The sequence below is a fragment of the Mastigoproctus giganteus genome, chromosome 6 (assembly GCF_048544385.1).
Source record: "Mastigoproctus giganteus isolate SK-2022 chromosome 6, ASM4854438v1, whole genome shotgun sequence".
NCBI lineage: Eukaryota > Metazoa > Arthropoda > Arachnida > Uropygi > Thelyphonidae > Mastigoproctus > Mastigoproctus giganteus.
In genome coordinates, this window is record NC_143580.1 from 137,984,801 (window position 1) to 138,000,752 (window position 15,952).

The 15,952-nt window shown below is 35.5% G+C and overlaps 1 protein-coding gene across 2 annotated transcripts in view; it reads left to right on the plus strand.

Annotated features, from left to right (window-relative positions):
- Positions 1–15,952, plus strand: part of UGP (UDP-glucose pyrophosphorylase) — a 443,603-nt gene that overhangs the window by 55,202 nt on the left and 372,449 nt on the right. For both annotated transcript variants that reach the window (XM_090376515.1, XM_090376514.1), the window contains exons 5-6: positions 678–811; positions 10,755–10,823. In XM_090376515.1, the coding sequence (XP_090232641.1) occupies positions 678–811; positions 10,755–10,823 (203 nt within the window). The remainder of the gene's footprint in view (positions 1–677; positions 812–10,754; positions 10,824–15,952) is intronic.

Here is a 15,952-nt window from a genome sequence, read left to right on the forward strand (position 1 = left end):
GATGCTGTATGTCACAGTGGTGGTGCTATGTACTACAGGTGTTATCCACAAGGTCATTTGGTGAATCATGAATTTTATTTGGCCATTCTGAAATACCCAACAGTGGTTTTTAGGTAGTATTCAGTTAACTATACCAATTTGTGGTTAAACTTGTGGATAAGCAGAAATGAATGAAAAAATATGCATGGTCTGATTACAAATTACATTTCACTCATTTCTGTCTGAAATACATCTTGGAAGGAAAGGGTTCATGATGTGGCAACTATCTCCAACATCTAACATGGAACATAGCTATCTTGAAAGAAGAATATGAAAGGTGCACCAAAGAGTAGGGACTATTGAAATTACTTTTTACTCAAGAGTGCATAAATTTGAATTACTGGGTGTTCTCATGTTCTGTTAGAATGAATGAATTCAGTGCTGGAATTTTGATTAGATCTCATACACAATTAAATGGTTCATAGCTGACATTAACTGACAATTGCAGTAATTGCTGACTGTAATTGACAATTGCAGTAATTGATACCACATGCTTCCTTAAGCTGCTGTGCATTTTCAGTTTCCTGTGACTATTGGTTTGTTAGATCCATCTGCTTGAATTTATAAACTTACTTTATAAATGTCCTGTAAATTGATAAAGAATTGATAACACGTGTGGTTTTTATTAATTTCATTAGCACTTAAATAAAACCTATGATGCAGATGTTCCACTTGTGCTGATGAATTCATTTAACACAGAAGATGACACACAGAAAGTGCTACGAAAATACAGAGGGTTTAGAATCAGAATATTCACCTTTTTGCAAAGTAGGTAAGTTTTTTTTTTTTTTTTTTTTTTTTTACTTATTAATTGAATAAAAAGAAGTCTGTTTGAAAATGGAAAGTCACAGATAACACTAGTATATATAAAGAAAAATCTGCTTTTTTAAAATATAAATAGATGAAATTATGCAACTTTCAGGTGCTGGTTTCAAATCTGTAAATTAATATTGCTGGATCACAAATGTTTTGAATGAAATGAAAAAAAAAAAAAATGTACTACTTACTGCAGAATAAATCTTTTGCTACAGATAATTCATTGTGCATATAGTTAGTACATTTGTTCTTAATAGCTGCAGAGTATTAAGAACAAATGATAATGTGCACTCTAATTTCACTAAATCAGTACTTTATTTTAGTTTTGGCAGTTATTTTATTTTATTATTTTATTTTTTGTACATGGATGAATTAGTGCTGTTTTTCAAATTCTTTTGTGCTTATTAAAGGAATCACTTTTGAATGCAAACAGTAATCTGTCATTCCATTTACCCTGTTATCTTTCTGCTCATAACCTTGGTGAAGCTTTTTGCCAAGGTTCTATGGAAAGTATTCAAAATGGCTGTGTAGAAAAGAGAAGGTTCGTACTCTTGTTTCAGTCTATTTTTTTTTAAACTAGTGAGCATGTTGTTGATTATCTTCTTATAGTCCTTTGATTTATAAATGCCTAAAGTATTTAACAACATTATAGAAGTTCTTCTGAAATTATCATTTTGCAGCAGCTCTCTGATGTGCGATCTGTCATATACTGTAATGGAGTTCAGCATCACTTATCTCAGAAATATTTGAAACTGTGTACTGAAAATAGCCTTCCTCATTATCTTTGGCTGTATATTCTGACAGAAGCACTTTTATTGGAAATACAAGTGGCCCAATGATATGTTTTCGATGATATAAATCTCGTTGTGAGTTTAGTCCTTTTTGGTCATGTTTTTCTAATTCAGTGATCAGCTTAAATCCTGCTATTCGATTCAGACACACAAAAAAAATTGGGTAACTGAATATTGTCCAAGAAGTTAGCATCTTCAAATTGTCACAAGCTGTCTACTCATAATCATAATATTTCACCTCTTCTAACAAGAATTTTAGACTGTAAATTTTCTTTGTGTGTTTGGAATAGGTGATGGAACCACAAGTGACATTTTATCACCTTATATCAGAATCTCTCTTAAGTTCATCGTTGAGCTGTCAGTGAAGAATCTCCATTAGAGTGAATAGCACCTAATATGCAGTGCATCAATTAAACCATCTACATCAGTACAAAACACAAGATTTCTCCTTTGCAGCTTGAATTTTTATAAATTGTTTTCTTTGACAAGGTTTCAGCTTAACCATTACTTTTAAATTCATTATGATTACTTTGGGAAAAATCAAATCGGGGAATATGTTCTTGAAGTATTGATGTTCTGAGATTTAGCTGTAAATGGTACGTCATCATTGTGGGAAACAGGATGAATAGCTCATAGCATATTTTGATATTGTATTGCAGCTTTGTTCCTGGTACTGTATCCCTATTGCACATGAAAAAATAGCAATCTAGTGTTTGGTCTCTAGGTTCAGACCACACCATAGATACATCAAAAGTAAGGAATTTTCATTTTCTGTTAGCAGTTGTCATACATTTTCAACACAGAAAATGTAATGATTTGTTTGCCTTGGCCACTAGTTCTGATATCACAATAAGAATGATGCTGTGCTTTCAATAAAAATAATAATAATACATATGATAAGGTAAATAAAACCACCTACAGCACTTCTTTTGTTACTAGAAAATATAATTTGGGATATATTCTGTATATCATTTGGCACTATTGCAAATGCTTTATTAAGTTTAATTTTTTTACAACTCTGACATGCAGAAAAAAAAAAATCAGAAGTTGCTTGTAATCCCATTAGTAGGGAATAAACTGTGTTCCCATAATTTTAAGTCAGCAGAATTTTATTTTACAGCCTGTTGTCACTGGAGGGATAAAGCATTCCTAGTAAGAGAAAATAAAACAGAGAGAAGTGCACATGTTATCTAATTATTTCAGTGTGTCTCCATCAGAATAAAAATCCAACTCCTCTACTTGTTTGGTGCATAGGGCAAATGTACTTTACATCTCACTAAAGATACATGTCAGGTGGAAGTTTTACTTCCACACACACCATTTGATTGCTAATTCAGACCACCCACTGTCTAATAGAAGACCTTGAGACTTGAAACAATCTGCAATGGCAGTGCCTTTCAGTTTTAACAATAATGGATTCACCCTTTTGATGATGTTATTCAGTTTTTTTTTTTTTTATCTTAATCCCAACCACGAAAGGTATTAGAACCTATAGTACTTAGTACCTTGCTTGAGTTGGAGGTTGAGAAGACGAAAGAAGATATTTGTTGACATTGGACTTGAACTTCTGTAGACTGTAATTTTCAGGAATTACGAATGAAGGAAGGTTGTTCCAGAAAATGGCAGTTGAATGAACGAGGAAGATGAAAAGTTGGTTCTCTGAGTTTGAAGTTGGACAGTAAATGGATGTTGGCTGGTGGTGGCACGTGTTCGGACTGTTTTGAAAGAGAGAGCAGGAATTATAGAAGCTAATTCAGAAGAACAGTGCCCATGGAAATATCTGTAGAGGAGGCATGCAGCAGAAACAGTACGTCTATGAGACAGCGAGTGGAGAGACTCTGTTAGAGATGAATCATAAATTAACCTCATATGTGATGAATCATTAATGTCCCCTCATATGATACTGTGAAAAATTGGAAAAGACAGTTGAGGAATGGAATGGGCGAAGCAGTGTGCCACAATGACCTAAGAGAAGAGAGACCCATCTCAGCCACAGATCCTGCCTATGTGGTTAAAGTGGAACAGCTAGTCCCTGAAGATAGATGAGTGACTATAAATTTTATAGCAAACGAAGTGAACATTGGCCGTGGGTCTATTTGCACCATGGTGCACGAGTTCCTGCACACGTCTTAGGGGGCAACCTTATGGGATCTGAGATTGTTCACACCTCCTCAAAAGCTCCTCAGGAAAGTTTTCCACACAGTTATTGGGACTTTGTAGAAAGAGAATGTTGAGGTTTTTTTTTTTTTTTTGATTGAATTATAATGATGGATGAATGCTGAGTACAGTACATACTATGACCCAGAAACAAAACAGATGAAAAAGCAATGGAAACATTTATCTTCATCAAACTCCAAAAAAGCCAAGGTTCAATTGCCTGCTACCAATTTCATGTTATTAGTTTTCTGGAACTATAAAGGTATCGTCCAGATTTTGCTAGCAGGGAAAAGGAGGTGATTGTCCCTCTGTATAAGGCAATGGTCAGGCCACGCCTTGAGTACTGCGTGCAGGTCTGGAGGCCTCATTTTAGGAAGGATGTAGATTTGCTTGAGCGTGTACAGAGAAGGACAACAAGATTGATGAAGGGAATGAAAGGATCCTTTTACCAAGAGAGGCTTAAGTTATGCAAATTGCAGCAGCTGGAGACTAGGCACCTGCGAGGTGATCTGATTGAGGTGTATAAGGCCTTGAATGGGTTGAGCACACTGAATTTTGATAGGATTCTTCCACTTGTTCAGATTACAAACCTAAGGGGGCATAAATTCAAATTGAGGAAATACAGCTGTAGAATAGATGTGTGGAAATTTGCCTTTAGCCAGCGAGTGGTTAATTGCTGGAACAAACTTCCATCTGTTGTTGTGGAAGTTGATAGGTTAGGAGGAACTGGACAAACATTTAGAGGGAATGGTTGTGTGAATTTTTTTTTTTTTTTTTTTAGGCTGATGCCACATAAGCTCATATGCTTGCCTTCTTGCATCACATGCCACTATTACTATCCTCAGATTACCTCCCAAAAGGCAGTGACATCATTGGAGAGTACTACAGAAACATAGTGGGAAAGTTAAGAAAAGCTATTAAGTTGTAGAGAAGCAAGAAGCTATTCAAAGGTGTCCTCCTATCCTAGCCAACAACACTGCTACTCGCAGAGTTGTTTTCATGGTGGACTTAATGATCAAGTGAGTGGCTTTCAAAATCTGTAGCACCCACTGTATTCTTCTGGTCTTTTACCTTCAGGCTTCTACCTCTTTTCTAAAATGAAAAAATCAATATGGGACCAGATTTCAGACTGATGAACAGGTAATTAATGAATAAAAGCCTGATATATATATATATATATATATATATATTTTTTTTTTTTTTTGTTTGTTTGTTCAATGTGAAGAGTGCTGTTCGAGAGGCCTGAAAGAAGTTCTCCGTAGATGGAAAAAATGTGTGGCTCTAGGTAGTACATAGAGAAGGATGAAATTGCCAACCAAGTTTCAAATCCTAATTGAAGGTTGACTTAGAAAAAGTGCAGTACAAGGGGTGGTCAATATTTATTGACCATCCGTTGTATTTCATATTTGCTCGTTGCCTCTGAATTTCTTTACCACACTGGTGTCAGACTGACTGGTATGAGTAAATATCTACTTACTCATAGAACCACCTTTATCTGTTGGTGATATGTAGGTACATCTACAGTCTAACGGAACCTTATCCAAGTCCAGTGATGTTCTCATAGTTAATCTCAATTGGTCAATTCACTCTCTTGCTGCTGTATATGTCATCAACAATAGGAACTTTACTTGCCTTCAGGCTGAAATTTTTCTAATAAATGTTTTTGATTAAGACTTTTCCACACCCACTAGACAAGGGTCTAATCTCATTCATTCTTTTCTTTATATTCACATACCTGAAAAGCCATATCACTTGCTAAGAGAGCCATTCTTTGCTCTCATAGCCAGTATTTTTTCATAATGAGACCTTGCAAGCTTAATACTTTCCATACTACTGTTTACAAGTCAACTTGTAGCTTTTATAGGCTTTAGTTCTTTCATTGCTCTGTAACTTTCCCACACCACCTTTTTCTGCTCTATTAAACCTGCCAGCTATGTATTAATCCATCTCAGCATTCTTCTTGTGCTGTATTTTCTTATATATATATATATATATATATTTTATTTTAATTGCTTAGATGAATCAAACTTTAGTGTCTATTTTCCATTGGGTATTAGGGTGTATCCTGAACAGGAGCAGCAAGGGATAAAATATTAGAACAATCAATAAAACAATCAAATTTAATTAATTTAAGCAATCAAAAATATATATATATATATATATATATAAACTTAAGTGAGAATAATAATTAAAAAAAAGAAATTTATTCTCTTCCTTCCCTGTTGGTTTGATCGTTACGTATAATTTCACAATTTTCGATCTTCTGTTTTGCCATGCTGCTGACAATTTATTATTATTATTTTATTTATTTTTTTTAATTATTATTCTCACTTAAGTTTATATCTCAAGCGTCATATAGAGGAAAATGCCTTTTGCTGCCTCTGTATGCTTTACTCCTTTTTTATGTAAGATTCAGTTTTCAATTATTTCAAACATTATTCAAATAAGTATATATATATATATATATATAGGGGTGCGCTTATGAATAAAGGCTTAAGTTCTGCAAGTTGTAGCATCTGGAAACTAAGCATCTGAGAGAGGCGGCAAGCGAGTGCATTGAACCACTGAGGCTGGTTATGCGAGCATCACTAGACTCTGGGGAGATTCCCTTGGATTGGAAAAGTGCAAATGTATCTCCCATACATAAGGGTGGCTCTAAAAGTGAAGTGGGAAATTATCGACCTGTCAGTCTGACTTCAGTAGTAGGGAAAATCATGGAGGCATTGATCAAGGGTGGAATTCAGGATCATTTGGATAGAATTGAAATTCTCAAGGATACTCAGCATGGTTTTGTAAAGGGAAAATCATTTAACAAATCTGGTTCGCTATTTCGAAAGGGTCACTCACGAGCTGGATTTAGGGAATAATTTCGACATTGTTTATTTAGATTTCAGCAAAGCTTTTGACTCAGTCCCACATGAGCGGTTGCTTTATAAGCTGGAACAGGTTGGAATCACTGGGAAAATCCTTAGATGGATAGAAGGATGGCTTCAGGGCAGGAGGCAGAGGGTTGTGATAAATGGCTATTCCTCAGATTGGGTTGATGTGAGAAGTGGGGTTCCCCAAGGATCAGTATTAGGACCACTGTTGTTTTTAATTTTCATAAACGACATTGATGAAGGGATAGAGGGCGTGATGTCTAAATTTGCAGATGATGTTAAAATTGGTAGAGTAGTTAATGATCACTGTCAAGCTGAGCTTCTTCAGAGAGACCTAGATAGACTTCAAGAATGGTCAGAAAAATGGCAGCTGTGCTTTAATCCAACAAAGTGTAAGGTATTACACCTGGGAAACAGTAATCCCAAAATAACTTATTCACTTGGTGGAGTTCAACTAAACCCAGTACTGGAGGAAAGGGACTTGGGTGTTACGATACGGTCAGACATGAAATTCTCTGAGCATTGTAAACAGGTTGCAAGGAAGGCCCATGGTGTCCTATCGATGATCTATCGAACTTTTGCAAGTAGAGATAGGGACGTGATAATCCCATTATATAAGGCCTATGTTAGACCACACTTGGAATACTGTGTTCAAGTATGGAGACCGCACCTAAAGAAAGACATCGAGCTTCTTGAAAGGGTGCAACGAAGGGTAACTCGCCTGGTGAGATCGGCAAAAGGGCGTCCTTATGAAGAAAGACTTCGAATATGTGGGTTGCAGAGTTTGGAAACTAGACACCTTAGAGGAGATTTGATTGAGGTGTTTAAGGCTCTGAGAGGCATCAGTAAACTGAATGAGGACAAAATTTTCAAGATTATAAATGATGCTAGAACTAGGGGACATAAATTCAAGTTACGCGGGGAAATGTTTAGATTGGACTGCAGGAAGTTTTATTTTAGCCAGCGAGTTATAAATTACTGGAATAAGTTGCCTTCATGGGTGGTAGAGGCCGACAGTTTGGGGAAATTCAAAGGTCATCTGGATAGTACTTTCGGGTAAGGGAAGCGCATAGGATGATAGGATTAATTTCCTTTTTATTTAATTTTTAATTTCATTTTATTATTTTTATTTCTTTATTAATTATTATTATTTATTTATTTAATTTTTGTTTTTATCATTGTTTTGTTCGGATTTTTTTTATTTTTTTTATTTTTTTTTTTTGGCTGGTGCAGCATAAGCCATAGGCTTTCTTGCACCATACGGCCGTTACTAATACTAATACTAACTAGACATCTGTGAAGTGATCTGATTGAGGTGTATAAGGCCTTGAATGGTTTGAGCAGGTTCAGTGCTGACAGGATACTTCTGCTTGCTCAGATTAAGAACCTCAGGGGCATAGATTCAAATTAAGGAAAGACAATTGTAGAATAGATGTGCAGAAGTTTACCTTTAGCCAATGGGTAGTTGATTGCTGGAACAGACTTCCATCTGTTGTTGTGGAAGTTGATAGCTTAAATAAATTTAAGGCTGAACTAGACAAACATTTGAAGTAATCGGATGGGTGAAATGGGAACAAATTTTTTTTTTTTTTTGGCTGATGCTGTATAAACTTGCTTTCTTGCAACATATGCCTTTGCTAATGCTAATATTCTCATGGCTTTTGTGCCTATTGCTTTAAAAGCATTGAATATTACAATATCCTCTCTCTCTCTCTCTCTCTCTCTCTCTCTCTCTCTCTCTCTCTCTCTCTCTCTCTAACATAACTACTTTCTTCACAGTTCCCACTTAGAACTATATGATCATTTCCTGCTAATGATTTCTCTATTAATGGTGTCAGCCCTGTAATGTCATATGGGTTTTCACTGATGATCAAGTCTAGCATATTCTTTCCCCTAGTATTTTCTCTAGCATCTTGATACAAATAAGAATCATCTGGTTTATCTAAAAATTCTGACCCCATGGTGAGTTTCTCTCCCACTTTCCCCGATCTGTATGGGGCAAATTGAAATTGCCCGTAATGAGACATTCACACTTGCTCATCCATTCCATCTGCTTGTAGAGATGCTTGTCATGATCTACACAATCATCTGATCTATAGCATTCCCTCACTCTCATTTAACCTTTGCTTCCAACTACCTAATGCCACACAGATTTTATGCTGGCATGTGCTAGTTCTGAATGTGGGAAAGCCTTTATCATGCTTAGACTGCTTTTGATAAAAGTGAACATTCTTTCTTAATATTTTATATTTACCCTAGTGAAAATCATCATTCTCTATTTCTGAAGTGACATCACATTTCCATTAGTCCTGTTATGTCAGCAGTAGTTGCCCTAAGCAATAAATAGTTCAGATTCACTAATTGACTCTGCTCCTGGCATTGCTGTAGGCACAGTTTAGACAGTGGTCTTGTACTACTGTAGTTTACTACCTTAACCCCCCCCCCCCACCCCTTGAAGTTATTTAAACTTTTTTCTGTAGCATTAGCTATCTGTTCATTTGAAACATTGTTATCCTTGGCACGTCTTTCCAACACCAGCTTTTGAGGGAACAGTCAAGAGCTCTTGAAATATGCACATGTGTTTATTTTACCCATACCATCAGATAAATGTGTCTCTCCTCCTCCCAATTTATAGTTCCCTGAACCTTAAACTCTCCTTAATGATATATATATGTTACATATATTAGTAGTAAAATGTAACAGATTGTAACAATATGTAATATTCCTTCTCTTCTTTTGTAGAGAAGGAATATTACATCTATTCCTTCTCTACAAAATAGATCCTTCTACATACTAGCAGGCCATACTGATACCCCTGCACAAGATAGGCCCAGCCTTATAGTAAGGTGGGTTGCCTCAGGCCATGAGTGACAAAAAAAAAAAAAAAAAAAAAGGTAAGGAAATTTAGATATGCTTGTATGTAGTTCTCAGAATTCCTCTGACTTTTCCTGTCAGTATAGCATCTTGGGGACAAGAAGTTTTTTGAAGTTAAAATTTTAAAATTTATGAATACTTACATGCAGTCAACGTTGATTTGAAGCCAGGTTAAAAACTTGGCAGTTTTGTTGAATGAAAATGATATTGCAAGCGAATTGGACTATAGGGAAGTTATAGCTGATCTTGCATTACCTAAAGCTTGTAAGTTTCTTTATTAGTTATTAAGGTAGATTTTAAATTGTTGATTAGAAAAAAGTGTGAACAAATAGTCCTCCATTACAAATTATAGTTAGTGGTAGGGGGATAAACTGGATTTGACATAAACCCTAGTATTCACCATTGAAATGGAGACCATTGTGAATGTTTTGCCTTGGGCTTCACAAACTGTAAGGCTGGGCCCATCCCTAAAAGTTATGCAGAGTCACTTGAGTCTTGAGTTAATCCACAAGGCTTTTATCACATAATCCTTTCTATTGCTTCTGGGCAGAATTGCAGATACACATTGACTTGACTTGTGACTTTTTTTTTTTTTCCCAGCATAATCCTGTATTTATCCACTTAATGATCAGTTTATGAGAAGCATATGCAGGTATGCTTCTGCTAAATGTTACGTAAGATAGGAGTCTTTCTGAGCTAGCTTTTGTCACAGGAGAAGTAACATAACTTGTCTCTGATAGTAATCTGATTTGAGTGTGGCTGCAAACTTGTAATGGATCTGTACAATACAAAACAGTTCAATATTTTTTATAAACATGTATTTTGTATAGTGGTAATAATTTTTACATTATGCAACAACTTTTTACATTGAAATATAATACTTTATTGTATTTAACTTTAATCTACTATGTTCCCTTTAATCTTTATTAAGAGAAGAATATCTGTGAGTGATTTCTGATGTTCACTGCATTTTGCTGCAGAATGTAACCTGTTGCTTAATAGGTTTTATGTTAAGTATTGTATACATATATAATTAACCTGGATAGGCAAAACATTCATTTTTAAAACAGCTGCACTATTTATCCCATCTACTTGCATGAGTAGTTGTATGAGAGTGGTCTTTATTATACTTATAGGATTTCTAAAATAGAAAAATTCTCTGGTGTAGTTAGGCTCATTCTAATGCATTCATTTGCAGATATCCTAGGATAAACAGAGAAAGTATGCTACCAATAGCTACTACACTAACCAACCCTGATCCTGAAGCGTAAGTGTATCATCTGCATAATTTGAATTTTTTTTTGATATTGTAAAATTTATTCTAAATACCTATGTTAATAAAGAAAATTTGATAAGTAGTTCATTAATTCGATCCTAATATATATTTTTACAAATTAAATTAAATTTTTTAACCTGCAGATGATTGTCAGGTTATCTCTTTCAGATTAGTGGTACAGACTTTTCAGTGACACACTTTCGAAAATTTTTGTAGAACCTTGTTCCACCTGGTATATTCTAACCTGAAATGCTACACACGTGCCTAAATGAGGTGTAAGAAGCTCTTCAGAGTATAGCTCCACAACCATTTCAATTTGCAACAACTGGTTGAAGAAATTTATTCAACTTGGACCATCATCCTTGTGGCATACTTTTGGTACCTTGTTGAGTCTTTGCCATGATGAATCTGGGCTGTTCTGAGGACTAAGGGGAGGGGGGATCTACTCACTATTAGGTAGGTGTACCTAGTAAAGTGCTACTTAATGTACATGTAAAGCTGTACCATAAATGCTTCTTGCATACTGATTTATGGAGTGTTTTACATGCTCTTAAAGGTATGCAGTCTGATCATTATTCAATCCTGGTCTACATGTGGGAAATGCTCTATTTTCTGTATGAATCTGATAGAGATGTCTTCTTTTGTTGGTTCTCATGCTACTCAGGGATCAAGTAAAATGAGTGAGCTGATGAGTGCATAGTCAGCTGCCCATATTGGTTCCTTAAAGATTTACAACATGCCTTCATGAAAGAAGGCTTTCATTATGGCAGACAATCTGTCACAGGCAGGAAGTAAACAAACTATATCTGATTAAACATGTGATTAGGATGTGGCAATCCTGTATGCATAAAGTTCATCATGAGAAAGTCATTTTGGCCTGACGTTGAATAAGTAGCTACTGTGCATTCATATCTTCTTAAAGCTAAGGATTGCCCCATATGCATAAACACGGTTGTGTTACTTCCAACATTAAGCATGTTTTAATTAACTGCCATTAGTTTTTTAATAAGTGATGCAAAGCTGCTTATATTGCCATTAACCAAACACCTTTTTTTTTTTCTATACTCGGGCAAATTTAACTGACAAACTTAACATTGGATGTGTTTGCCTTTTTGCACTTGTGCTGCAGTATCTAACAGTGATCATTCAGTGTGCTGATCATACTAGCACATCTTATACTTGTACTTTTATACCTATACTGCTTATGCCTTTTATTATTGCAGTCATGGACTTGGTGTGTTATGGCACCAGATGCTGCTACATCATAAATCAACTGCCACCACCATTATTTTCAGAAAAGAAATCTGCTTTTCTCTTTCTTATACTACCAAATAACTCAGCTACTTAGTTTCCTCATGGCACTGCACCTGCCTCTCCATGGTGAGGCTGGAAAACTGGGCTGTAAAGTCAGCCCACGGGGCCAAAAGGAGCAAAAGATGGACCTTCTTTCGATCAGGATTGCAATTCCAACCTTAATGGAGTTGCATCATCTTAGTAGCGACCCCTATAGTCAAACAGAGACACTAAAGATGGTTGCTGCCCAAATGGAGTCATCCATCTTTTCTTTATCATACACTCTTTATCAAACCAGCTTGTAGGTAATTTATCACCATTTTACATCCAAAAATGTCTAGAAACATAGCTGGTTCTCTGAAAATGTATCTTAGATTTAAATCTGGTGATCTGCTTGTTGAAACTACCAATCACAAATATGTGACCAAAACTTTTCTCATTTTGAGGAATTCTAATTGGTCTCCTGCTACACTCAATACCTCCAAAGGGTTCACTTCAGAGAGGGAGCTAATGAATGGAGGAGAGAAATTATACAGCAAAGTCATGAGCTGAAAGTGACATAAGCAAACAGTTATGTTGAAAAAAAGATGTGAGCTTCAAGTCTGTTTACTGCACAGAGGAGTGTAATCAAGGAGGGGGGGAACTATTATCAACTATTAAACTGCACCATTTGCAGTTTAATAGTTTAAAAATTAAAAAAAATTAAAAATGCAATGATCATTCTCATTTTTTAGTGTATTTTACTATAAAAATTATAAAAAAAGTTTCCAGGCCATTGCATTATCATCTAAAATTTGTTTTCAGCTATAAATTATGAGAAACAGAAAGATAAACATTCTGATAAAAAAAAAAAAAAAATATATATATATATATATATATATATATATATATAATAAATATACAGGGTGTTTCAAAAGTGATGGTCAATAATTTAAAGGTGAACTGTACAGACTACAATATGCAAAAAAAGCCTAGTAAACATGGGTCCTTAAGTGAATTGTTTTCGAGATATTGCACATTTCTAGTTGGAATTCACCACTGACTTGTTTGTTTGGGTTAGGTTATGCTCATTCTCTCCCTTTCCCCTCTCTCAATGCTCTGAGATGTAGCAGGCATACTAGTACTTGTCAAAGGATAGTCAACATGGAAAGAGGTTACAGCAGTGAAGAGTATGTAGACATGCAATTCATGTATGGTAAAGCCAAATGGCAGTGCACTCAAGGCTGCATGTTTGTACCAAGAAGTATTTCCCCGCTGAAGGCAGCCCAACAGGCACACATTCATCAGGGTGCATCAGTGACTTAGAGAACATGGGCACTTCGCACATGGAGTAAGAGCAGGTAGGTCACCCTCAACTACCTGCGAGGGCAACTTGTTCCAGCAATCAACAACTCACTGGCTATAAGAAAACTTCCTACAATCTAATCTAAACCTCAAGCCCTGTAATTTGAATTTATGACCCCTAGTTCTGGAATTCTTTATAACAGTAAGAATTCCACCTTCATTCATTTTACTAATCCCTCTCAGAGCCTTGTAAACTTGGATCAGGTCACCTCTGATATGCCTGGTTGCCAAACTCTGTAGTCCTGATAATCGCAGTCTTTCCTCATATGGTTGTCCTGTCGATCTCACCATTCAAGTTGCCCATCTTTGGACCCTTTGAAGAAGCTGTGTCTTTTTTTAGATGAGGTTTTCATACTCGAACACAGTGTTCCAAATGTGGTCTTACAAGTGCATTATACAGTGGGATTAAGACCTCTCTATCTCTACAGGATAATGTTCGATTCATCGAACATTATCCTGTAGAGTTTATCTGCCCGTATTGTAATTCCCAGATCCCTTTCTTCTGCTGTTTTTAATTTCCATTTCACTTCAGTTTCAACTTCTGCAGTAGACCTCTCCTAGTATATATTGGGTAGCTCTTAATGATACGCTGAACAGTGATCATTGCCCACTAATATATAAAATTCAAATATCCTACTCTTTAACAACAAGAAAATCCAGTAAAATCAAAATCTTCAAAGGCTGAATGGATAAAATACCTTTGTCTCTTTAGATGACCATAACATTTGGTCCTGTTCCACCAGCACTGTTATCGAACACTTGGCAAATCAAATGCCAACAGCTGTAACTGCTGGTTTTCTGCAATATAAACTAAAAAGCCATTAAAAAATAAATTATGGAAGGAAGAGTGCAATCTAAAAACAAAAAAAAAACTATTCCACAAACAGCCAACCACTTCCAGTTTCAATAATTATAAGTGCTTTAGAGCAAACGCCTGCTATATCAAGAGAAAAGCCAAAAAAAAAAAAAAACTCTTGGATTAAATTCACTTTCTTAGTTAATAAAAAATACTGATGTCAGAGTGATCTGGAAAAAAAATAAAGGAATTAAATGGAAAATTTCCTCCATTATCTACTCCACTGCTTAACTGGAATGGATAGGAGCTCTCTAATCCTAAAGAGATTGCAAATGTTCTAGGAGCTGTATTTTATGAATTGCCTTCTTCAGCAGCATGATGAACATATTCTTGAATGTGTTCAATCATTTGCAATGTTTGAATTGCATTTACCACCACAATCTCTTTCCATCTCAAGGAACGGTTGCTTGGCCCTGATTGGGTGTATTATGTAATGCTCCAACATTTAGATCAAAATTCATTATCTTCGTTGCTAATCTTTTTCAATCATATATTTACTTACTACACATTCCCAAGCTGCAGGTGTCATTTTTGTGTATTGCCATTTAGAAACCCAAGTTTTGGTCAACAGTATGTGACCTACTATAGAAACAGACCACAGGTAACTTGGCCTGCTGCTATCATATTACAGAAACTAATAGAAACTTAGAAGATGCACATCAGTAAATTCCTCTGAGATCCCATAGATACAGACCCTCCATACAGAACCTTTATACAGTCTTGTGACAATTACTGCCGGCAATTAGGAAAACACTCTCTAGCAAACAATAACTGTCAACAATTACATAATGCTTTATATGAAAAATTATCCTGACTGTAAAAATTTATACCAGTGAATCAAAGTCTGAGAGTGAGTTGGGTACAGCAGTGGTATTCCCTGATACCACCATTTCTGTATTGCATTCCTACAGAATGTAGTAGTTATGCTATTTAAGTTACAAGTTAAAAAACCTGATATCAAAAATATTTTCTTCCTGTTAATCTAAAACACCTCCCCACCTTTACATTCCTTATTAAAGCTCATCAGATCAGAGCTGAGCTAGATTTCTGCTAGATTCCAGGCCACACTGGAATATCAGGGAATGAAAGTTTGGATCATGCTGCCAAACATCCATCCAGCACAGCCCTACTGAAGTTTCTACTGCCATTGACTATAAATCCAATATACATAGAATATGTAAATAAATCCAATATACAGAGAATATGTAAATAAATCCAATATACAGAGAATATGTAAATAAATCCAATATACAGAGAATATGACACTTCTGTGGAAAATGAAAATATATATATATATATATAGTAAATTCTTTCAGTTAAAGCCTGTACTACATTTATGGGCCCAGCTTTCATACAAATGGATAGGAAGAAGTAATCTTAGACAAAACTCAAATGGATTTTAGTATTAGTAGTGGCAAATGATGCAAGAAAGCAAGCTTATATAGCATCAACCAAAAATAAAAAAAATAATAATGAAAAAAAAATAAAAACCTCCTAAATCACATGTCCATCCCAATCAATAGTTTGTCCAGGTCTTCAGCCTATGTCTTACTTATCTTTTTTGCTTCTGTCAGGAAATGACTTTACACAGTGTATGCGCTGCTCTACATCTCTCACAGTAAAGGCA